Here is a 25,205-nt window from a genome sequence, read left to right on the forward strand (position 1 = left end):
TAGAATCCGAGGAGAGTCAATAATGCAAGGAGAATAAACGAGTTAGGATTAATGTTGAGTTTGTGGATTTGGTGGGGGGGGGGGGGGGAAATAAACAGACCCTATTTCAGTTCTGTGAACCTCAATATTCAACTCCATTTCTTTTACTTTTGAACATCGATTTCAATCTACTGCATATACCCAATTAAATAGTGCTGCAGTATTTAACAATAAGACTTGAAAACCAAAGCTATACTGATGAGCATATATTGCTGAATTAATTTTCTTTTTTTTGCAAATTGCTCCCAAAATTCTTTCCCTTTCTCTTTATTTTTCTGTCGCTCTATTTCTCTCTCACTCCTTTTCATACACGTGTGCTTCGTCTCTCCCTTCTTGTGGATATTTGAGATACTGACCAATGTGCTCAAAATTTATTTCTGTGCAGCCTTGTTGTATTTTATACCTGTTCTTGTATAAATAAACATTGGCAGTGTGGAATGTGGGAAATCCCAGGGTCATAGAATATTAAGGTTGGTGAGGTGTGAGAAGGGGGTCAAGGGAAAGGGAATGGTAGGGAGGGAGGAGGAGGAAACTTGCTAACGGGCAGGGGTGAGTAATTTCTTGTAGCATAGAAGCTAGATTGTGTGGTGCCTCAGCTTTTTAAACTGCTAGAAATACAATTTTGATTTGATTGTTTCTGGGAGAACTCTCACCATTGTGAAACTAGGCAGGCACAACTGCTTCTCTTTAATGTAACTGCCCTTTTCCTGACATCAGATACACACCTCATGTTGTTACTCGTTGCTCAATCCACATTTTTGCCCATTCCAATGGGAACTGGAGCAGAGGGTTCACATTACAAGTGGCATGCTATGATCTCGATACAAATTGGCACACATCACACTCACACTTGCATATCCTTCGAGTTAAAACTGACACTCTGCTGACAGCAAGAGACCAGACTAGGCATCTTTAGAATTCACTGCTACTGTTCAAACACCATCTCATATGCATGAGGTGTCTTCAAACTCACAGAAAGCGCTTTCCTTCAGCATTTAACTAGAGAATTGAACAAGTAGTCTTAGAAGAGACACTGCTGGTGGCACATATGAAAGAAGATACAATTATGGCAATGAAAGGCCAGGTTGTGGGAACCTGCTGCTTCTGGCAAGACCCACAGAGAGGGGTTGCGCCTCTATATCAACAAGCACTGGTGTTCGAGTATCTCTGTAGTAAAGGCTCACTGCTCACCAGAGAAAGAGTCCTTAATGGTGAAGTGCAGGCCCTTCTCTTTGTATTTCGGTTTGTTTACATTTGTTAACAACTGTACGTGCATACAGTTTTTTTTTCACACCACCAAAAACTGGTAATTCTGCCTCGCCCACAGGAAAAGGAAATCCTGGTTGAGTGTGATGTCAAGATTGTGTCTGTATTCCCATCTGCAACTGGATCCTTGACTTTCTCATCGGAAGACCACAGTAAGTACGAATTGGAAACAAGTTTCCTCTTCACTGATTATCAACACAGGCGCACAACAAGGATGCGTGCTTCGCCCACTGCTCTAATTATTATACACCCATGACTGTGTGGCCAGGCACAATTCCAATGTCATCTACAAGTTTGCCGATGACACCACAATTGTTGGTCGAATCACAAACAGCAAAGAGGAAGCATATAGGAGGGAGATCGATCAGCTTGTTGAATGGTGTAGCGATAACAACCTTGCGTTCAATGTCAGCAAAACCAAGGAGATGATTGTGGACTTCAGGAGGAAGTCAGGGGAACACAACCCAGTCCTTATCAAGGCTCAGAAGTGGAGAGGGTCAAGAACTTCAAATTCCTGAGTGTCAACATCTCAGAGGATCTGTGCTACAGCCTCCACATTAATGTAATCACAAAGAAGGCTTGCCAGCGGCTATACTTTGTGAGGTGTCTGAAGTAGTTCGGTATGTCAGTGAAGGCTCTCATAAACTTCTACAGGTGTACTGTGGAGAGCATTCTGGCTGGTTGCATCACTGCCTGGACAAGAATAAACTGTAGAGGGTTGTTAACTCGGCCTGCAATATCACAGGCACCAGACTTCACTCCTTCGAGGTCATCTACATTTGGCAGTGACTTAAAAACGCAGCCTCTATCCTCAAAGACCCCCACCACCCAGGCCATGCCCTCTTCACTCTGCTTCCATTGATTAAAAGGTACAGGAGCCTAAAGATGAGCACGCAGTGGCACAAGGACAGCTTCTTCCCCGCTGCCATCAGATTCCTGAATAATCAATGAACCAAAGACACTGCCTTAGTTTTCGTCCACTATGATTGATTTTTTTTAGTAATGTCGTAAGATGGTTATAATATGTATGTTTGCACAATAATGCTGCCGCAAATCTCTGAATTTCATGACTGGTTCATGACAATAATTCCTGATTCTGAAATCTACTTACATAAGGAATTCACAAATGATGGTGAAGCATTGAAAGAGCTTTATGGAGCCATCTGTAAACCCCAGAAAATTCACTCTGATAGTTCTACAATTGTTGCCATTGACTTCAATCTCGTCAACCTAAAAATAGTCCTGTTGTCACAAATGTTCCTAGGGCATCCAAGGCTTCCCACCCCATCCTCCACCTCCCCCCCTCCCCCAACACACAACCCCACCTTGGATATTTACAGACAACTGGTAAAACAAGTTAAACCAGTTCACAGGGACATCAGGATCTGGCCAGAGGAAGCCTCAGTAGCACAACAGACTGGAATGGTTTCAGGGAGGTGCCACCTACCATGAACACATCTACATGAATGAGTATACCTGCAGTGACTAGTAACATAAGTAAATGTATTGAGGATGTCAAACAGTACACAGCTAGGGCAAATAATAAACTAGGGCTAGATGAGGAGGTTTGTGCATTACTAGGAGCTTGTGGTGCTGCTTTCAGATTGGGAGACAAGATGGGATTAACATCAGCAAGGGGTGAACTCTCCCATGTAATCAGGAAGGCAAAGAGTGGCAATGCACAGAGAATCCACAAACACCTATGTGCATAGGCATACCAAGGGTACCACAGGTGGGGCACAGAACCAGGGCGCCACTGTCCTCACCTTACCTGCTCAGTATCCAAGTCCCTTGCCCAATATCCAAGTCCCTTGCCCAATATAGGGGCTGTACCAGCCAGCAAGTGGCACCTGGCAGCAGCTCAATACGGAATCAATGGGATCTGGCTTGGGCAAGCACTAGAAGAGTATTTCCAGCTGCATGGAGGATTATGGGTAGAGAAGTCAGCCATTTTCCCATTGATCCCATGTTGAGCAGCTGGCGCTGATGAGCGGCCCGAAGGCCAAAGCATCCTGGTGAGGTGCTGGAGGCCAGGCAACTGGCGGGGCTGTCACAGCCTGCTCTGGTCATGCACTGCCAGCTCTGTTGGATTCCCGCTGATGGTCCTGCCAACAGCCCTCCTGCCACCTGCCTGCTGCAATTTTCCAAGTAATGCCTTGCTAATCTCCCTGCAGTCAGCCCCATGTCCGACTTCCCAAACAAACTTCTGACAGACTTCCATTGCTGGTATGTGGACACCCAATGATCAGGAGGAGGGAAGGGGTAAAGACAGATTGGCATCTCGCAACCTGTATCCATAACCTGTGTGTGTAGTGGTGGTGAGGGGCACTTAAAATGGAATCTATGTTGGGCGACAGCGGCACGATTAGTGTGTGGTGGGTTTTTTGTGCATTTTTTAAATGGGGATGTCGATGTCAGTATATATTTTAATTATTTATGTGATCATTATGTACTATATATTGTGTTTGTGCTTTTGTGCACACCATGGTCCAGAGAGAAATGGTATCATCGGGATGAATAGATCCAATCAGATGATAATAAACTTGAGCACAGCAATCAACAAAGAGCTCATCCATTACTTCCACTTGAACCTCTCCAATAAATAATGTACTCACAGGCCCAGGTTTTCTAAGACCATCGTCATTGAAACATGAAATATTTCAGAAACACACATGCCTGGACTATGCTCTCTCCATGGGAGTCAAGATTATGTTGCCTTTAAATTCCCTATCACAGAAACTTTCTAAATGGCTGCTGCAGATCTCTTCTATGTCTCCCAATCTACTACCTACCACAGCACCAAAGAGGTAATCTTCTTTGATTTCATTAAGGAGCAGGTGGGAGAACCCGGGATTTGCTTACATTGCTGCTTTCCCATGAGTACAGGCATCTACTGCCTGCACACATTTGCCCCTATGACCCCCACATGGTTATCTGCCCCATTTTATAAACAGCAAAGTTTTAAATTCTTTCAACACTTGGATCTTTCTGCAAGATGGCGGTGTGGACACAGTCCACAGTGGCTACTCTGGATTACGGTTGCTGCAGGAATTTACAAGCTGGTGCCATGTATAACTTTTGATTTGATGAGGATGGACTTTGGTTCACAGTGAGTCAAGTTAAGTGCTGAACAGGAGTTAATCCGAGCTGATACTGCGAAGCTGATGATAACTCAAGTGCTGAAGAATGGAGATTCTGGCGCATCCTAGAAGAGAAGGTTGAGCCGCTGTGTGTCGATGTGGTCTGGTGGCTTTTCAGGCTCTTTGGTCTACATCGGTGATGTCCACTGTTGGATGTCGAGAGGAGAGAATGGAGTGGCAGAGTCAAAATAACATCTGGTTGCGACTGGAGTCTCGGAGCTGCACCAGGTTTGGAAGTCTAGAGATACGTTGCCCTGGGCCTCGTGGTGAGTTGAAGGTCCAGAGGATGAGTTGTCCCAGGCCTTGAGGTGGACAGTACTGGTACTTTTGAGAGCTCCATAAATTATGACTCTGCAGTAGACTGTTTTTCCCTAAACACTGGGGGATTTCTCAACATCTTGCCCTGGAGAGGTCAGTAACCTGACCTGGGAAGGCTGCATGACTAGCAGCCTGCAGTGGCCACTCAGGATTGGGAATGTGCTTCTCCACTTGAACTGGCAGACACATTTAACATCTAGCTCACAATCAGTCTTTACTTGTGCCATTGTCTAATCTCTGAACAATTATTTCTATGCAGTACTGTTTCTGTCAAGCAGATTTTATACAATCACTGTGGTCTCGAGAACACTATCTCATTTTAATTTGTTAAAGCGACAATAAAACACACATGATACTTGACTAACAGAATTTCTTCTTACTGAATGCCATAGTTCAAGAAAGAACATTCATCTGGAGCAAGTCTGCATTGCTCGACATTCGCAGTGGCTTGCACAAACAGTGGGAACATCAGGAACAAGGGCTAGTCTTTACTTCCTTTGCTCCTTGAACCAGTGCTCGCTCCAAACACAGAATCCATGTGTAGATGCAATGAGGGTCACATCGGTACCAAAATAATTTGCAAAACTATCACAGGTGACCGACGAGTAAAATTTCCATTCTGGATTGGTCTGGGAGTGTCTTGCAGTGTGCACCAAAGATATGGGAGACTTCACTATGTGCTCCTTGCTTCACAAGCATGCTAATCCCACACATCTGGTGTTGGGGGAAGACAAGTAAGGAGACTCAGACTGTAAATGCCACAAGGCAAAGCCCAAAAAGCAGCAGGAGCAAGAGATGGAAGTAGGATACTACTACGATGTCCTTGCTCAAAAAGCACTGCCTCATTTTCCTGCTGAGAGGAGACAGGCATTGGCAACTAGGATGTAATAACAACTTAATAAAGAGAGTAATTTCATAAGGATCCTGCAAAATATTTCCAAAGCATTGCCTAGAATGCTTAGAATGGATTTTCTACACTGAGAGTATTTAGGCTTTTTTGATGTTTGAAGTGTGGGAAACTCATGGGAGATAACTTACAGTCAACTATCTGGCAGAAGGATCTGGCAACGTTTCTGGAACCTGAAGACAACGATGGGGTACATGAGAATCTTGGCTTATTCAATGTCATTAGCATATTTCAAAAGTACATCAATGCTTAATAAAGGTTAACAAATATTTTTATAACTATCAAAGTTGTAGCTAATTATAATGTTTACTTGACTGATACAAATTAAATTCTCAAGAAAGCAGACTGAAAAGAGAAGGATTATAATTAGCATGGTCATTTTCCAAATATAAACAAATCATCTTAAAAATAAAAATTCCCCAGAAACAAGCTTTCAACAATTATAAACAAAAATGGAAACATGTGCTAAAGATTATTTGTTGGCTGGAATATCTCTTGCATGGCAACTCTAAATGCCCAATCTAAAGTCAAACCAGAAACAGCCACTGTTTGAAATATTTGTTCAAAACTCACTCAAACTCTTCACCAATTTTTTTAAAAATCTATCTTATTTTCAAAGAACAAAAACTCTCACAGCTTTTCCATAATTATCCAGAATTAGACTCGTCATTGTTACATCAGGCATGCACCCGCTAATGTCAGTCAATGTGCATCCCCGCTTTTGATTACTATAGGCAAAATGGAGCTCCCAGTGTGTCTCTGTGGTCGTACTGCTGGTCAGTTGTTTTGAGTGGAAGCTTCAAATGAGGCATTGCAAGTGTTGATGGTTGGGGACTCCACATGTTGAAGAGCGCGAAAAAATGCAGTCGTGCAAAGATTCTAACCTTAGTTTTCAGAGAAACAATGATCCATTCTGAACTTTTGAAGAGCCCCAGATTTTCCAAAGCATTCATTATCAAATGAATGACAAATTCCATCCACACCAGCAGGCATACACTACCCAGACAATGTTAAGAACGATGCAGTCACTCACAGCTCCCTATTCTAAGCATCTGTTCATTGAGCAAAAAGAAGCTGGAAGGACTCAGTGGTCCAAGCAACATCCATTGAGTGCTCACACCTTCCTTTTGATCAAATTAAACAAGACAATCTGCAGATACCAGAGTCAAGTCAATACATAAAGATGCTATAGAAACTCAGCAGGCCATGCATCATCCATAGGAAGTAAAGGATGAACAATATTTCAGGCCTGACTCCTTCAGAAAGATATGATCAATCTCTGCCGCATTTTAATTTGGAGTTCACTCAGTTTCAGAGATGTCACTCAAGCTCTATTCACAAGAAGGAATTTAATTTCTCTTTGATCCCCAAATTCTATACCACGTCTGACTTCACTTGTAAGTCAGGAATACTCTCTACTCTTAATTTTGCATGTCTGCATAACAAGAAGATACAGCACTGGTGAAAATTACCTCGCCAAGTTGTTCCAGTAAGTTTCAGAACTGGTATCTACAAAATAATATTAAAAATTACTCAAATATACCCTTGGTCAGGATGGATGAAATAGGCCAAAGGGCCTGTTTCTATGCTGCATAATTCAATGATTCTTAAACTTGACAAATTTGAATAAATAATTACCATCCAATCCACCTACCCTCAATCATCTCGGATGTAATAGGTGTTGTCATGTGTTATCAAGCAACACACCAACAAAAACCCATCATTTTGTCAGAACCACTCTGCTCCAGACCTCATCACAGATTTGATTCAAACACGCACCAAATTAAAGATGTGGGGTGACTGACGTCAAGATCAAAGCAGCCCGTAACCAAGCCAAGAATTCCTGGTAAAACTGAAGCCCTAGAGTTCAAAGCCTCTTCTTGTGGGCAGATGTAGTGGAAACAGAGAAACTGAGAGAACAGGATGGTAATTGTCCAGGAAACAGGGTGGGAGGAGGTGTAGCTGAGGTAACTTTGATACTTCATCAGTTTATAGTGGAAGTCGGTGGGTAGTTTGTCTCCTGAGATGGAACCAGAGAGATCCAGAAAAGGAAGAGAATGTTAGGATGAGTTCAGGTGAATTTGAGGACAGGGTGGAGGTTGGTGGCAAAGGTGTTAGAATTAATTTGTTCCACACCTGTGCAGGAAGCAGCTGCACTCTAGTCATTATTTTTTTTAACTCCAGATTTAAGCATCTGAAGTTTCTTGTGCTTGCTGTCCCACCTTAAAGGAATAAATGGAATCTGATCATGAGAAATTTAATTTTGTGGACTCACAACAGCATATGAAGGGAGATGTACCGAGATGCAATTACGCACTTGTGTGCTTTTTTATTTATTAATTTTGGGGGTCCTGCGCTTTGTGGAATAGATACAAAGAAAAATACTCCTGAAAAATGAAATGTCTAGAAATCAGGGGTCTCCTGCAGAAGAACAATTTCATGTAAAGTATAGAAAATGCAAGGTATAAAAGTATAAATGTGTATTCCATGTACTTGTGCATCATGGAACATTAAACATATTTCACATACTTCTAAAAGCATTCCTTATTGAACAAGTTATTTCCATTGGACAGCTGACCTCCAGCCTTACACACATTCTCATTGTGATATTCGTCACTAAAGTATGAGTAAGTATCAAGCAATTCTGCCACTTCGATTTAGGCTTATTTTGCCATCATCAGCTAAACAATGACTTCCATGTCATTTGGAAATATGACAACTCGCTGTGGAACATTGGTGAGTGTGTAATCTGAAACACCAGGCATTCAGTGCTGTTCACTGTGACAGTTGAAAAGTGGAGGATGATTATAGGTAAAACAGAGTGCTTTATCTTAGATGATGTTGAGCTTCTTGAATATAGCTGGACCTTTATGCATCCAGGCAAATGAATAGTATTCCATTATACTTATGGCTGATGTCTTGCGGAAGGACTTTGAGAAATCCAGAGATGTCATTCACCCCAAGATCCCACAACCATCTCAGCCCCTTCCAAAGCAATAGCATTGAAATGGATACCACCCAGCAAAGATGGGCCAGAACACTCTGTGGATTAGTACGTAAACGTAAAAAATGCTACATCAGCACACTCAAATCCCAGCAGAACATACCATTTAAGCTGCAATTGCAGACCTCTTGCTTCTTAAGTGGGCTGCCAGAAAGGACATCTACCTGAAGGGAAAGTTATTTATTTCACATATCTCATTGAGGAAGCTTCTTCTTAACCCATCCATGAATCAAGAATGAAAGTTGCTCGGGTTCCAGGTAGGGAAAAAAGAGTACTCAGATTTTTGTGTAAAGAAATCAAGATATATCAATTTACGGCAAAGTAACTAAATATGTTGTGGGATGAAGGGGTGGGGGTATGGTGGAGGAGCACCAATTTTATCCTCCTCATTGGAAAGCAGGGTACCTGCATTATTGGTCATCTTCTGCAGGCATTCTTAGTCTCAACTACAGGGAAGATAACATTTTTTCCCCCAAATGTGTATTCCAGATCATAGCATCTCCACAGTCTAAAATGTAACAACAGTACATGCAACTATAACCTACAAACAGGATAATATTTACAGAAATCAAGTTGCACGTGAGATTTTAATGGCAATGAGACATATACTGCTAATCCTAACCTATTCTTTGAATTGTTTTGATAGATTTGTTCTGAAATTACTAAATTAAAAAAAGATGGTTGTTCAACAGAGAAAACCTGGTCATTCTGCAACCTCACTATCAAATCAGGAAAAACCTTCATGTCAAATATGAAAATAGTGCCAAATAAAACCTAAGAAATTTCAGCCACAATATATAAAGTAACCAATAGTACAAAACATTGATCATTAAACATCATAGCGGTGTCTCACTCTACCAGACTCCCCACCTATTCGACCTCTGTCCAATAGCCTATCACCTCTTCAGCCCTCTCCAGATTTCACCACCCACCGTCCCCCCCAAGCCCCAACCTTGATATACTTGACATATTCCCTTCCTACTTTATTCTTAATAAAGGGTCTGGACCTGAAGCGTTGACTGATCATATCTAACCATGGATTCAATGCATTAACTCCAATGATAAGAGGCTTGTCCTATAACAAAAAATAACTTTAAAAAAACCATCAAATCTGTATTCTTTAGAGTTTTGAGAAGTGAGGGGTGATCTTATTGAAGGATACAAGATCCCAAGGGAATCTGACAGGATAGATGTCGTTGTGCTTACAGTTTGGAGATCTCATTGGAAGGTTAAAAAGTAAAAAGTCATTTGAAACTGTGGTCGATTGGAATTTGTTCTCCCAGGGAATAGTGAATTTATGAAATTCACTACACTAGAGGGTTGCATAGTTAGATCAGAGAAGGAATTTAAAGAGTGGGGAGATGTCTTTGAAAGATCAGAGAATTCAGGGTCATGGGGAACTGGCATGGAAGAGGAGCTGATGATCATACTGAATATTGAACAGGTTCGAAGATTTAGAAGGACTATCCTAAAATTATGTTTTCGTGTAGTTGTGGTGTGCACTCCATCTTCTCACCTTCATTTCCATACATGGCATTCTCAAACTTAGGACATGGCCACAGTACAGAGATCAAGTGTTGTCAACTATTAGATCTCCACTAAAATGGAGGGAACACCTTGGATTGTAACAATTAATTGTGGGACTCCAGCCTTGACAGGGAGCATGTGATAATCAGGATTTAAAACCTGTGGATCTTCATTTCGTAACCTCTCCCAAGAGAGTGCAAAATATAGATAATCTAAAAATGTCTTTACCATCACAATTAATTTTGCTAGGGCAAGCAACAAAGTTCTTCAAAATAATTTTGCAACAACAGACTTCTAAATAGTACTACGTCAGGGGACTGAAAACCAGGTGCTTCTACCTGCAGGTGTTAGCATATTACATAAGGAAAAAAAACATCACCCCATCACAGAAATGAGAATGTTCTTTGCCAACGGTGCAGTATTGCACGAATGGTATAATCCACACCTGTGACAGATTTAAGAGGTACAGCATAAAGTCAAGGGTCATCAATATATTTGCCACAGCACAACATCAACCTTCGTCTTGTTATCTTTCACACTCTTGTTCTCTTTTAAACAGCACCAAGGTCAACATGCATGAAACTAAACCCTTGTGTGATGCCAACTCCTCAGGAGTTATTTTACTAAGGCTAATCCACAAAATATGTTGGCCTGCTTGAACAAGAGTGAACACTATACATTATAACCTTAGCTTGCACCAGTAACATGTAAAGGGCTTTCTCTCATGCTCATTAATTAATGCCATTGGCAATAATATTCCATGACTGATATCAAAAAGCAACAAAACTACAATCATTTTGGAATAATTGATATGAAGGCACAATCTCAGTTTCAAATATATTGAGATACTTCAACTATTAAATCTGTTGAGATGGGGATTTTTTCTTTAAAATGAAGGACAAGATCATCTTTTCTCTTAAAAAAAAATATTGACAGCAGAAGACATTGATATATAGGTCCAAACCAGTACAAATCAGACTTTACACACAACATGTGCAGGAGCAAGGAAAAGTAATTTAACAATTTCATCTCATTTCTTTGAATGATCTGGAAATTATTATTGGATTGTCACGGTTTTGTAAAAATACCAGGATTAAAGTCACAATAAAAGCAACCACTGTGATTGTTATAAAACAGGCATAAATATTGATTTATACATAACATTTAAAAGGATCAATATAGAGAGAGATATGAAATAAAACCTTAAAGCATACATGTGAATACATAAATAATGCTTTCAAAAGCTGTAGGACTGCATAAATAGCATCTTAAAAAGGACAGAAATGCAATTACCACTCTGGAAAGGACGTTCAGAAACACATGTATCACTGTACTCATTTCTACGCACCTTTTCCTTCACTCTACAATACAGAGACTAAGTTCACCGCCTTAAATTTCTTATGCCAGAACTTGGACATCCATAGCACGAGTTTGCTTAGATTTTACTGTCAAATGGCAAAAAAAATATTTTTGGCGAACGTAAGATTAGACAGAGACAAAACTTGTTACTCCTTCGAGTGAACTGTGAAATAGTTGTAGGTTGGGAGTTTGTTTCACTGAGACTCATTCTGCTAATGACAAAGAAGCTGGATTGAAATCAGGGTTCACAATATTCAAACTCATTTTGAATCTTCTGAAACCCCACAGTACTCTTGACAGAGTCACTGCCACATAATAGCCATGTTGCTGAGGCTTTCAGAAGTGGCTTTTCTGGTGTTTGATAACATTAGATAAGATAGGTAGGGGAAGGTTAAAAAAAAGATTACCCATGGAAGAAAGAAAGACGGTGTCTATCTAGGTCCACAGATGGAAAACTCTGAGGTTTCTACTGAGGCAAACATAAATGTCTACCAAAATGTTGAACCAAGATGTGATCTGATTCAGCTCAACTGTGCAGAACAGCCTTTTGGACAGGTTCTGGTGAAGTTTAAAACGAGCAAATAAATAGTTTGCATTTAAGAAAATAAATGATCAAATAGTTGGATTCTGTGATGGAAAATCATGTTTCAATTTACGGAAACATGTAATGTCCCATTAATTAAACTTAAGTTCTGTGCCAGTGGCACCAGGTCCTAAAACTTTTGGAACCTCGTCCAAACGAAAAATTAATAGAAATTTCAATTATGAAACACTATTGTGGGACTATGTACAGTGGGCTAATAAGATTATAAAAAAAAGCCTCCTTGTAGTAATTTTTGAACCCAGACCGACATTTAGAGTCCCTTTGATCAAGTCCGATAAAGTGTACATTCCCCTTAGCTCCCAAGCTAATGAGTCAATCAAACCAGCTTTCATCCCTGGCATTCTGGATCTAAAACCTGCACTAATCAGTTGTCTTGGCTAATCCATCATCTGTCCAATGACCTTCCACCTTCAGATAATAAACCTTCTGGCTAATGTAGAAACCACCAGATCGGTCCCTTCCGTGTGCCTCTGTATGTTGATTAGAAACATGTCTGGTATTTGAAATCAAGTGATTTAGCTTACAACACCCAAGCTGAGAAACTGGATTGCGTTGCCCTCATTTCTTGTCCCTGAATCACCCAATTTTGACTTTATCTGGAATTGACTTTGCTGGGTGAAACAGCATTAGGTGTGAAACTGTAACAGGCACTTTGGAGCACAATTCACATTAATGCATCTTCAGCCATACAACAAATGGTGCTATTATTCACATAATGTCATTTTTTATCTATATCATCATTATTGGAAACTCAGTGTTCCATATTATTATCACCATGTTAAATAATTAACATATACGATTTTATTGCTTTCTTTACTTAACAGGGCACCTTGCTGACAACAGTAAACTTGAATGCAAATCTTCAAAATGCATTATTAGCTGTTCATACATTGACCAAAGTCATTAAAATGAATCAAATGGTCAAGAATTGCCTTCTCCAACTTTCAGCTGTTGCTAGCACACCACGACAGAAGATTTTGTAAATGATAATGGCTGATCGTCCAAAGTGAGTCGGGAGGCAATGTCATGTTCACCTCTGAAAAGCCCCTCCTGCAGAATCCTTGCAAACACTATCCTACCTGCCTGAACCTCTCTGATAAGCAATCCATTTGCAAGCTCAGGTTTTTCAAGCTATCTGAGACATTACATTCTACTGGAAGAACTTCAATTCACACTCTTACACTATACTCCTCTCTCTCTGATGATACCAAGCTCACATTGAGTCCTAGATTTCTTGCCATGGTGATCCTCCAGATGAATAGCAGCTACTTAAAGAACTTGGACTCACACAAGAACATTTCCTGTGAGGATCTCCACTCTGTAAGTTTAAACAATGGGATGCAGATCACTTTGACATAACTTAGGAGATCATGAATGGCCCTCTTGCATAGTAAGCTACTGTGGTTATCTCTTTTCTGGCTTCTATTTGGGTGGGTTTGTTGGCTCTTGTTGCATGTCTTTTGATGTCCAAGACTTGCGCGCCCCTTTGTGTGTGGCAGTAGTGGTATCTTTATAATGGTTGCCAAAGTGAATGTTGCTGCTATCTTGCTGCCATTCTTACATTCTTTTCTGAATACTGCATATGATTTAGATGTTCAGAAATGCATGAAAATGGGTGAGGTCCCATTCAGAATTACATGGGACCTGATTCGACTTTGCTTGTAAGCAGACTCTTGTTTCAGGTTAAATTTTGGCCAACTTCGTCTTTCTATGTGGAACCACATTTAGAAATGACACTAAACAGCAACACTTTCACACACCCCACAAAGGAGTACAATCTAATTTCCAGATAATTGAAAGTGCATAACTGCAGAATTGGCACCACATATTACTACACATGGTAAACTACTTTAAATTGCTGGTTACCACTGGTTTGTTCTGTTCAGCTTCTTCTCTACAAGAATTTGATTAGTAAGAAAGACAAAACAGTCAATTATGAATCATTTTAATTTTACAATATGCATTGTAATTTAGTTCATGGGTTGCACACTTTTTCATCATCTCTGAAGTGATACATTGATAAGAATTCTCAAACTAAAATTATTAAAAAGACACCCATGTAGAAGAAAGTTTTGCACTTGTCCATTAAAAATTCTGGACCCCCCCCCACTTTCCAGAAAAGCTATCCAAACTTAGATACCCTTTTCTCTCAGCTCTGATGTATGATTTGGTTATGATTTTACAGAAGCCAGAAAAAACAATGCACCTTGCAGAAAAAGATCAGACATGGGAGGGAAAAAAAAACAAGCTGAAGCAATGGGACAGATGTGATTGCAACTGTTTGATGCCACTTGCCCTCAATTCACCCTCTCCCCTACTCCACATTGGCAGAAGTAACTAAAATATAATGGGATTTAATAATGTTCCTGTGCAAGTTTTTCTTGTACATTAACCATCTCATTACAAGCTGAAAATATGCAATTATGGTACTTAACATTAGCATTGAGTCCGTAAAGTTCAGGTCACAAACACAAAAAAACCTACACTTCAATTCTGAATTGTCAATATTCAAATCTCAGCTAATTTCACTGTCCTCCTACTCTATTACATCTTTAACCCAGGAAAATAAATATTCAAATACTGTACGTCTTTCTAGCTTATAGCAGCATTCACATCAAGCTTGCTGTTTAAGTATAATCCATCTTCAATTTACAGCATGAGTTTACCTCTTGGCCAAATCACAGATTGACTCTTTTGTCATGCATGTGTTAAATATTAATTTTGTATTCAAATTGCAACCAGTTGTGATTTTTAATTTTTGTATATCATATTCATACTGAGAAGAAGAAATTACCATGAATGGTTTCATATCTGCAATGGTAGCCTAGCTATTTTGAGAACCCAACATTGGTTATATTTTAAATATAAAGTGAAATAATGGATATTAATTAAAAATAAAAGAGCTAAGACCTATTATGTAAATGACGTAATCTCTCATCATGAATTGAACTGCTTTCATATAATTTGATTTACTTCAGGTTTATTCTAAATCACATTGCGAACATTTTCACAGACAGAAAAATGAACAAGCATATCATAGGAGGTCTGAAAGTGCTTCTTTTGAAAACATTCTCTGAACTCTAATGAATAGTGAGACCAGGTTCGTGCATCAAGAAAGAGAGTGATGGAATTAATGCAGGCATGGTGGTCTTTTAGAAAGACTCCATACATTCATCCTCTGGATTCTTAAAACAGCTCAATATTTTGCAAAAACTTTAAACAATTTTTTAAATAAACAAAGTTTTTGAAATAAACTTTACACAAACATTTCTAATCTTTCATTGCCAAACACATCATCAATAGCTTACTTGGATCAATTCAATGGTGAAGCTGTCAGTTATACCCATGAGATGGTTAAAGTCAAAAACATTTTTAAGCCAAGTGCATATAAATGGTTTGTTCATAGATAAGAATACTGAGGCCATACTTACGATAGTGTGGGTCCATGTATCCATTTCTTGGATCCATTGTAAAAAGTGCCCCACGGTATGGGATAGAAGGCTCAGGTATATGTGACAAAGACCCATGGATCTCCTTCTTTATTAGAGAAGCTCTGTCTTCACTGGAGGTTGATGGCTCTTCACCAATTTTGCTCGAGCTCTGCCCACCAGAGTGTGGTTGCATTGCTATAGCGTTTCTTCGTTCTCTGTGATACGTACCAGGACTTTCATCATCTAGAAGAAGGACACACTCCAAAATCAGGTCAAGAATCACAGCAATAGTTCAAAAGTACAGCTTTTTCTCTTGCTACTGACCTAAAATTATGATACTACATAAACATATCCTTATAATGTTTTGAACAGAAATTTAACCAACATTCAACAAAAAAGCAAAACAGGAACATCCTTCATTTTACTTACATCTCACTGCTGACCAGGTATTGTGTTAATCCTTTAGAAAGTACAGATTTTCTCCCTCTGAATATATACAGTTGTAGCGGGTTGTGAGGGAGCGCAGCGAAGAGACTGAGACAACAGGCTAGGAGCTCGAGTATCACAACTGTTTTATTTTGAAATTTGCACTGCAGCCTTTAAGCCCATCCTCAGCCCCACCCCTAACGTAACGGCGCTTGCGTCCCGATGACGTATGTAAGCACATGACCTTCCAGTCTAGACTGGAAGAGACGGTCCCACAACGCCATCCTTGCCATGGCTGCCCCACTGACCACGTATGACAAGTGGGGCCAGTTCGCCGCTGAAAACATGTGCGTCGTCACACAGTTACCTTAAGAATTTAAAACAAATTTCCTTTCTGAAGTGCATTCAGATTTCTTGATATAACTGTCAGTGACCGTCTGATAAACTTGCTGTAAAGGTTTGTCTTTTAGTTTCCATCCATGCCTGTATGTGCATTCAACATTGCACTAATCATTGATATCTTTTCCAGCATATCACTTTACACGTTTCCTTGTGTGAAAGAATGTGTGACCGGCTCCCCCACCAGGCTTGTCTGTGTGGAGGATGGCTAGACACCCTGCAGGATGAGCAACAAGACCTGTCAAAGGGTGGATGAACCCTCTTGTAGGGTCAATGGCCGTCTAGCAAACACGTGCAGTGAAGCCAGAAAGGGCATCCCTTGCATCGAAGCTTGGTCTGGCCATTCACTGCAACAGAACTTGTTTCAGCTGTCTTGGACCTCTCCATGCCGCTGGATCCAGGAGGGATGTCGTGAGGGTGGGTCTGGACCTGTGCAACCCCTAAATCCATTCACACCTATGCTGTTCCTTTCTGAGGAGTGGGGTATTCTCATATCAAACCCTACAAACTGACTGAAAGGAACCATCATCATCCTATGGGATGGAGAGCCAGAAGAATATATCAGCGAAATTGCATCTGATAATTTGCAGGTGTCCTACTGTGACATTCATGTGCACACTATTGTACATAAATATCTGTAAATTTCTGTGAATATTTGACAAGCTCTTGTGTTTTTCCAGGACTGTTATGGGTCACAGATGCTATCTGACCCATGGAGTTCCTCTAGCTTCTTTTGTGTTTTTTATATATGTGCAAGCATTTAAACTGCCTCAAATGTTAATCAGGTCTTTGGTTGGATTGAGGGGTGGGAGGTGCCATTTAAATCTTAAATTTGCTTTAAAAAAATCCCTTCTTCCCAACTTGTGTATTCCACACACTGTTCACAATGATGCTGCAAAAACCAGAGGTAGATTTGGTGGCTGCTTTGCATAACACCTATATTCAGTCTGCAAGGTGACCCTGACCTTCCCCTTATCTGCCATTTTAACTCCTCATCCCATTCCCTCTCTGATCTATCAGTCTGTGGCCTCCTGTACTGTCAAAGTGGGGTTGAATGCCAAGTTTGAAGAATGGCATCTGATTTTCTGCAATCTTTCTGGAGTCAATTATGGAATCTGATAACTTCAAATAAATTTATTTTTTGGTCTGCATCAGTCTTTCATCTGCAATAATAGCTCAGGTTCTTTTTCCCCCATCCTGTATTTTTTCTCTCTGAGTGGAGGGCATCCTCAACCTGATCTGCTGACTTGCATCATTCCTCAATCTATGTTCTCACTCTCATTAACCACATAATCTTGTTTAATATTTATCCCATGTTCATCCCAATCAGAGACACCCCTTTTCTTAATCTCCCTGCAACTATACTAGATTCTTGTCTCCTCTTCATTTCTGTGTTTCTTCTCTCAGATCTGGCCTGACAGGTTGAATATTTACAATATTTTTTTGTTTTTAAATTGTGCACTGAACTGTTTCAACTAGTTTTGGACGAATGATTTTTGAACGGATGATTTGTTGCAATAACTTTGTATTAAAATAATTACATTTTGAATTCAAAATACACATAAATTAAGTTCAAGTGTCAATAATGGTTACAAAAAAACAAGGGGGTCTACTGCTATAGAACTCAACTGGATCTCTAATATCACTCAGGGCCAAGTGACTTGGTCTGACCTGCAAAGAACAACACACCCACCAACATGGCTGACGCAGAGTTGTATTCTCACTTCAAGAGCCATTAGGTATGGACATTTCCAGCAATATTCATATCTAATGGACAAATAAAAGCACTAACGTATCAATAATACATTTTGCCCTGATATCTTTGTTATTTAAATCCAGAACAAAGTCATCTGCACAAAAAGACAAACCACTAACTGAGATCAGATGTGCCAAAGCAAATCTCATGGACTCAGATGTAATAGGAGTAATGCTGATTGCAAATATATTGGCTCCACTTCGATAACAAATTGTGAGTTCCTTGTTCTATGGTAGCTGTGGATATTTATTATCCACCTTTCCTATTCATTATCCTTTTTAATTTAAAATATCCTATTGTAGTTGCTTTTTTGTGAAGTAACTGCTCTGCTGCAGGCAAGAATTTCAGTACATCTGTACAATGCATATGTCAATAAACATCAGTACAGTTTTTAGATGAAAAGGTGCTGAACAATATGAATAGATGGAAGACGATAAGCAAAAGTAGATGCAAGGACATTACGATTATATAATCTCAGAAATATAAAAGGCTAAGGAATAATAAGAGTGATAAGTAATACAGTAAAGGAGAAGGGGGATTCCATCCATACCTCCATAAGTGCAGAGAACAAAACAAAGGACTCTACATCACCTTTGTTGACCTCACCAAAGCCTTCGACACCGTGAGCAGGAAAGGGCTTTGGCAAATACTAGAGCGCCTCGGATGTCCCCCAAAGTTCCTCAACATGATTATCCAACTGCACGAAAACCAACAAGGTCGGGTCAGATACAGCAATGAGCTCTCTGAACCCTTCTCCATTAACAATGGCGTGAAGCAAGGCTGTGTTCTCGCACCAACCCTCTTTTCAATCTTCTTCAGCATGATGCTGAACCAAGCCATGAAAGACCCCAACAATGAAGACGCTGTTTACATCCGGTACCGCACGGATGGCAGTCTCTTCAATCTGAGGCGCCTGCAAGCTCACACCAAGACACAAGAGAAACTTGTCCGTGAACTACTCTTTGCAGATGATGCCGCTTTAGTTGCCCATTCAGAGCCAGCTCTTCAGCGCTTGACGTCCTGCTTTGCGGAAACTGCCAAAATGTTTGGCCTGGAAGTCAGCCTGAAGAAAACTGAGGTCGTCCATCAGCCAGCTCCCCACCATGACTACCAGCCCCCCCACATCTCCATCGGGCACACAAAACTCAAAACGGTCAACCAGTTTACCTATCTCGGCTGCACCATTTCATCAGATGCAAGGATCGACAATGAGATAGACAACAGACTCGCCAAGGCAAATAGCGCCTTTGGAAGACTACACAAAAGAGTATGGAAAAACAACCAACTGAAAAACCTCACAAAGATAAGCATATACAGAGCCGTTGTCATACCCACACTCCTGTTCGGCTCCGAATCATGGGTCCTCTACCGGCATCACCTACGGCTCCTAGAACGCTTCCACCAGCGTTGTCTCCGCTCCATCCTCAACATCCATTGGAGCGCTTTCATCCCTAACGTCGAAGTACTCGAGATGGCAGAGGTCGACAGCATCGAGTCCACGCTGCTGAAGATCCAGCTGCGCTGGGTGGGTCACGTCTCCAGAATGGAGGACCATCGCCTTCCCAAGATCGTGTTATATGGCGAGCTCTCCACTGGCCACCGTGACAGAGATGCACCAAAGAAAAGGTACAAGGACTGCCTAAAGAAATCTCTTGGTGTCTGCCACATTGACCACCGCCAGTGGGCTGATATCGCCTCAAACCGTGCATCTTGGCGCCTCACAGTTTGGCGGGCAGCAACCTCCTTTGAAGAAGACCGCAGAGCCCACCTCACTGACAAAAGGCAAAGGAGGAAAAACCCAACACCCAACCCCAACCAACCAATTTTCCCCTGCAGCCGCTGCAACCGTGTCTGCCTGTCCCGCATCGGACTTTTCAGCCACAAACGAACCTGCAGCTGACGTGGACTTTTACCCCCTCCATAAATCTTCGTCCGCGAAGCCAAGCCAAAGAAGCCAAAGAAAGAAAGGAGAAGGAAAGGGTAAGTGGAGAATGACAAGGGGTGGCAGTGGAAATCTGTCAAGGGCCAAACTCTAGCTAAATACATCACTCTAATTTCCTACAATGCTCATACTCTTTTTTTATAAAAAGTGCTGGCAATTATCGTCCCTTTTTTAAAAACATATTTCTTACCATTTAAAACAGTGGTGTTCAAACTTCTTCTTCCCACTCACATACCACCTTAAGTAATCCCTATACTATACATGCTCTGTGATTAGTAAGGGATTGCTTAAATGGTATAAGAGTGGAAAGAAAATGTTTGGAAACCACTGTTTTAATCACACCTAATTGACTCATTATGTGCACGGTTCCATTCCATGAAAGGAAATGGGCCAATGACAATTTTTCTCAAGCAAAATATTTCAGTAACAATTGGGTCGAGAGTAGTGGTTCTCAACTTTTCCTTTCCACTAACATACCACCTTAAGTAATCTCTTACTAATCACAGAGCACTTGTGGCATAGGGATTACTTAAGGTGGTAAGTCAGTAGAAAGAAAAAGTTTGAAAACCACTGATTTAAACTATCAAGTAAACAAATTATTCCCTTTGCCAAGGTTCTTGAAGCTCCACTCTCGCACAAACAAAATTTTACCTTCATAATGGATAGGTGCTCTGTGCACAAATGAGCAAAGTTTATTTTGCGTCTTAAAAGCCTGAGCAAAATGCAAGTTGTTTTCCTGACAGAAATGTCAACAAATAAGCACCTGAACAGAGCACAAAAATCATCAATTGAGTCAAAATTCTCATGCACTTAGGAACAAAGATTTAAAGGCTGCACTAAGACAAAGCAACAAGTAGGAGCCCATAGATCCAGAGACACAATTTGGCTACTGAACAAGTTGAAGGAATAACAATTTGGCAAAAACAAGACTTAAAATCATTAAATCTTATTCTAGATTGTTGGGCATCAGCAGTTAAATAGCCATGGTAAACTCAGTAATGTAAATGAAGGAATGAAAATGTACGTATTCTTAGGAATTATTCATCAAATGCTGCATATCTGCATTGGTGCTCCAAGATGCTTTAATTTCACAATAGAACAGCAGCATAGATTTCAACAGCCCTGCACAAGTCTGCCTCAGATAGGTGACGGGAGAGACAGACAAAAACTTCAGTTTTACTTCCAAGTTCAAGAAAACCATATACGACTTGGAGCCAGTTGGTCTCGTTTGAAAATATCTGGCATGAGGACAATCCTCTGTAATCTCTCTCATGTACAAAGGTTCTCCCATTAGAGTAATTCCGGAAAAAAAAACTGATTGGTGACATGCAAAGTTTAACCAGCTCATTAGTATTCTAGCAGTGTGCCTCCTGGTGAACTTACTCTCCATTTAAGCAGCTCTCGGGAGCTCAGAGGTCAGCCGGCTAATCATTAAATCAAACTAATGTCACACCATCACAATCGGCCTAACGGAAAAAAGGTTTATTATTTCAGTTTATGCAGAATAAATGGTTTTACAAATGGTCCCCAAGAAAGGGTCAACAACAGCCTCAATTACAGGACAAACCTAACAAGAATTGAACATTAAACCAAGTGCTCTGTATTGACTTAAGCACGGGATATGCTTCACACTCTGCCACAAGCAGGCTCAAATACATTGCATATGCAAAGATCAAGGAAGGGCAGGCTTTGCTCTGCCAAGATTTGTGTCTGCACACAGGCAGTTCATTCACCTTTTTTTTCCAGTTTCCAATGGTTGCTCAGTTCAATTCACCCCACACAAAGCCTGAAGACCAAACCACAATACCCCAACTGAAACAAGTTCAAAACTCGGCCTTCTATTGTGATTGAATTTCTTAACGTCTTTTCAAATAGTGTATTTGCCTTGAGGCTAAAGGAAGAAACAGGCTAATGGTGAATTGGGAGTACTGAGCAAATTTCTGAGCCCTTGCCTTCTTGCTTTTGAGGTTGAAAGCAAACTCTCGCCTTTCAAGTTTCAAAGTCCTTTTTTCCCCCTGCAGTGTCACAGAAGGATTTGGAATAAAGTAATTGTGCCCACAGCCCTCCCCCCCCACCTTCCACCCCCACCCCGATCAGAGCATACATTCTATTTCTGTTATTTCAATGTATTTCCTCTCAATAATATGACAGATATCTTAATATCTGTGCTGTCCAATTACTAATAAAATGAAAAACTGCTCCCAGAGCTTTTAATGTGTTTGGACTTGAAGTTAGTATTTGAAAATGGCTATTCCTGAGTTGATTTTGTAAAGCACTTATATGAAAATGTAAGGAGATCAATGATCAAATAGCTTCCCATAAATGGTTACATTTTTTTCTATGAAACTCTGGACCTTATAGAAGTCAAGGAAGCAAGTGGATGCCATGTACCACACAAATACCTCAGATCCAATTTTATGATGCAGATTTTACTGCCTACCCCAGTTACTGATTTAATGAAAAATCATTCCATTTAAGAACTTACCCATCTGGTATAGAAAACATGGAAGAGGATTTTTTTTAAACCACCCCTCGTTAACACGAGACTTTATGCTGTTTTTTTTAAGTTTCTTCTCAGATATTGCAAATTATGACTAACAGAAAAATAATTTTGAGCTTCAAAGCTCCCGCCCGCAACAAACACAAACCCATCCAAAATGAGATCAGATTCTTTGTTTTTCCTTTCTGTCACACAAGGAAAATGGCACTAATTAAGTAGCCAGCCAGCACTGTTGTGGTCATATGCACTGGGCTTTGATTGCATGATTTGCTTAAAATTGCCATGTTAAATTTTAAATTAGATGATATATTATACTGATTACATGGATTGTAATTAATCCAGCCAATAGCAAAACACCATGTACACAAAGAGTATTAGTTCTCCCACTAAAATGCAGAGCCTTTATTCTAAAATTGGGGAGGCAAAAATAAATTTTATATTTCTATTCAGTTTAATTAAAACTGTGAATGTCACAGTTTCCATAAAAAAGTATGTTTCCTCAATAAATCCCTCGACTGTTTCAAGAATTTTTTAAAAAATCTATGTGGAATATTTTACTTCAGGAATTATTTTATTTGCTTGGTTTGCTCATTTCTACAACAGTCCTAACCACATTAAAACAATACCAGTGATTATTCTTGATGACCTTACATTTCCTAGCCAGAACAGGGTAGTTTCATTCAGGTCAAAGAACAGCACACCTGATGAAGACCTCAACTTCCCCATCGGTAATCTCTACATACCATGAATAATTCTATTATAACAATAAACCTTTGGAGAGGCTAAAAACTCAGTTGCACAGGAGACTAAGCAAGGGCAAATGCAATTCTTCCAAAATGCAAATCAAATTCATAGATGGACAATAATGAATCTACTTTGATTGCCTCATATCAGAGGTGGCCAACCTTTTAATTTTTAATTTAGGCATACAGCATGGTAACAGGCCATTTTAGCCCACGAGTTTGTACCGGGGGGTGGAGGTTAATTGGGCACCACAGGCTTGTGGGCCGAAATGGCCTGTTATCATGCTGTATGTCTAAATTAAAAATTAAAAGGTTGGCCACCCCTGGAATTTATACATTAAAAGGTTGGCCATGCCTGCCTTATACATTTGCTTGGATACTTGAAATCACCACATGAAGTGAGTGGTCAATGTAAAAGAAGTTTGGCTCTGCTTAAGAAGGTCAAACTTCACAATTAAATCAGAAAGCTAGTTTTCTTGCAACACATCTGTTCATGCATTTTATTGAGTGTATATTTTAAATTAATTGTTTAAAAATGCCAAAATTCAGTGAACAAAGATGATCAAACCTCTTACCCAGAAAAGATTATAACAACAAATTCCAATTACAGAGCACATCAAAGAGAATATAACTTCCCCATAATTAAGCTTCTGCAGTTTATAAAAAAAAATATATATTTTCATGGTTTTAGGGTGGCACAGTTAGCATAGCAGTTAGTGCAATGCTGTTACAGTGCTAGCAACAAGGGTTTGAATCCATGGTTGTCTGTAAAGAGTTGGTACTTTCTCTGGGTGCTCTGTTTTCCTCCCACCATTGAAAATGTACCATGGGTTTTGTGTCTATGAGTGTAATTGGGCAGCACAGGCTGATGGGCCGAAAGGGCTGGTTACCATGCTTTATTTGTATAAACGTTTTGAAAATTAAAAAGTATTTATTGGCTATATCCTTCGAAGAAGTGAAAAATCATCTGTGCTAGTACAGATTCTATCACCAATGTGTATATGTACATATGTAAAGATGGTAGTGTAGGATGACTGTGATTGGCTGAGAGTGTAGCCACACCTACTGGCAGGTCTTGAAGGATTGCTTCTAGCCAGACCAGGTCATTCTGGACTGGTCGACCTACTTGTGATATGCTCCAGTCTTTTAGTTAATAAAAGCCTTGGTTTGGATCAACAAGTCTTTGGTTCTTTCGACGTGCAAATATAAACTGTGTGCACACCATTTTACTATGTATTCCCAAAAATCTTAACAAATGTTTGAAAGGATTTCAAATTTGCAAGAAATTAGATCATAGAGTTTTACAACACAAAAAATGAGCCCTTCATCCCAACTTGTCTAAACTGATCAAATTGTCCACATAAGCTAGTTCAATTTGATCATGCTTGGCCCATATCCCTCGAAACTTTATCCAAGTATCTGTCCAAATCTCTTTTAACTTGTACCGCTTCTTCTACCACTTCTTCTGGGAGTTCTTTTCACATACCTCCCACTCTCCGTGTGAAAAAGGGGCTCCTCAGGTCTCTTTTAAATCTCTCCCCTCTGACACTAAGTTTTAAACACCCAAATCTCTAGGTCTCTCTCTTCAGCATTCTCCAGAATCCTAGAATTTACCTGCAAGTCTTACAACAAAAGAAATAGGAGCAGGAGTAGACCATCCAGTCTGTCAAGCCTGCCGGCTGATCGAATGACAGGCTCATCTCCGCCAACCTGCCTTTTCCCTATATTCCTTAATTACCTTATTATATTTTTTAAAACTATCCAAGCTTGTCTTAAATATATTTACTGAGGTAGGAATGATGATGGGCAGCAATTCAAAAGGCAGCAAATACCACACATATTCA

The 25,205-nt window shown here is 40.1% G+C and overlaps 1 protein-coding gene across 3 annotated transcripts in view; it reads right to left on the reverse strand.

Annotated features, from left to right (window-relative positions):
* The window catches only part of LOC138755194 (transcriptional activator GLI3-like), a 469,347-nt gene that overhangs the window by 273,826 nt on the left and 170,316 nt on the right, over positions 1 to 25,205 (reverse strand). For all 3 annotated transcript variants that reach the window (XM_069920695.1, XM_069920694.1, XM_069920696.1), the window contains one exon: positions 15,596 to 15,838. In XM_069920695.1, the coding sequence (XP_069776796.1) occupies positions 15,596 to 15,838 (243 nt within the window). The remainder of the gene's footprint in view (positions 1 to 15,595; positions 15,839 to 25,205) is intronic.

This window comes from Narcine bancroftii, chromosome 2 (genome assembly GCF_036971445.1).
Source record: "Narcine bancroftii isolate sNarBan1 chromosome 2, sNarBan1.hap1, whole genome shotgun sequence".
Classification (NCBI taxonomy): domain Eukaryota; kingdom Metazoa; phylum Chordata; class Chondrichthyes; order Torpediniformes; family Narcinidae; genus Narcine; species Narcine bancroftii.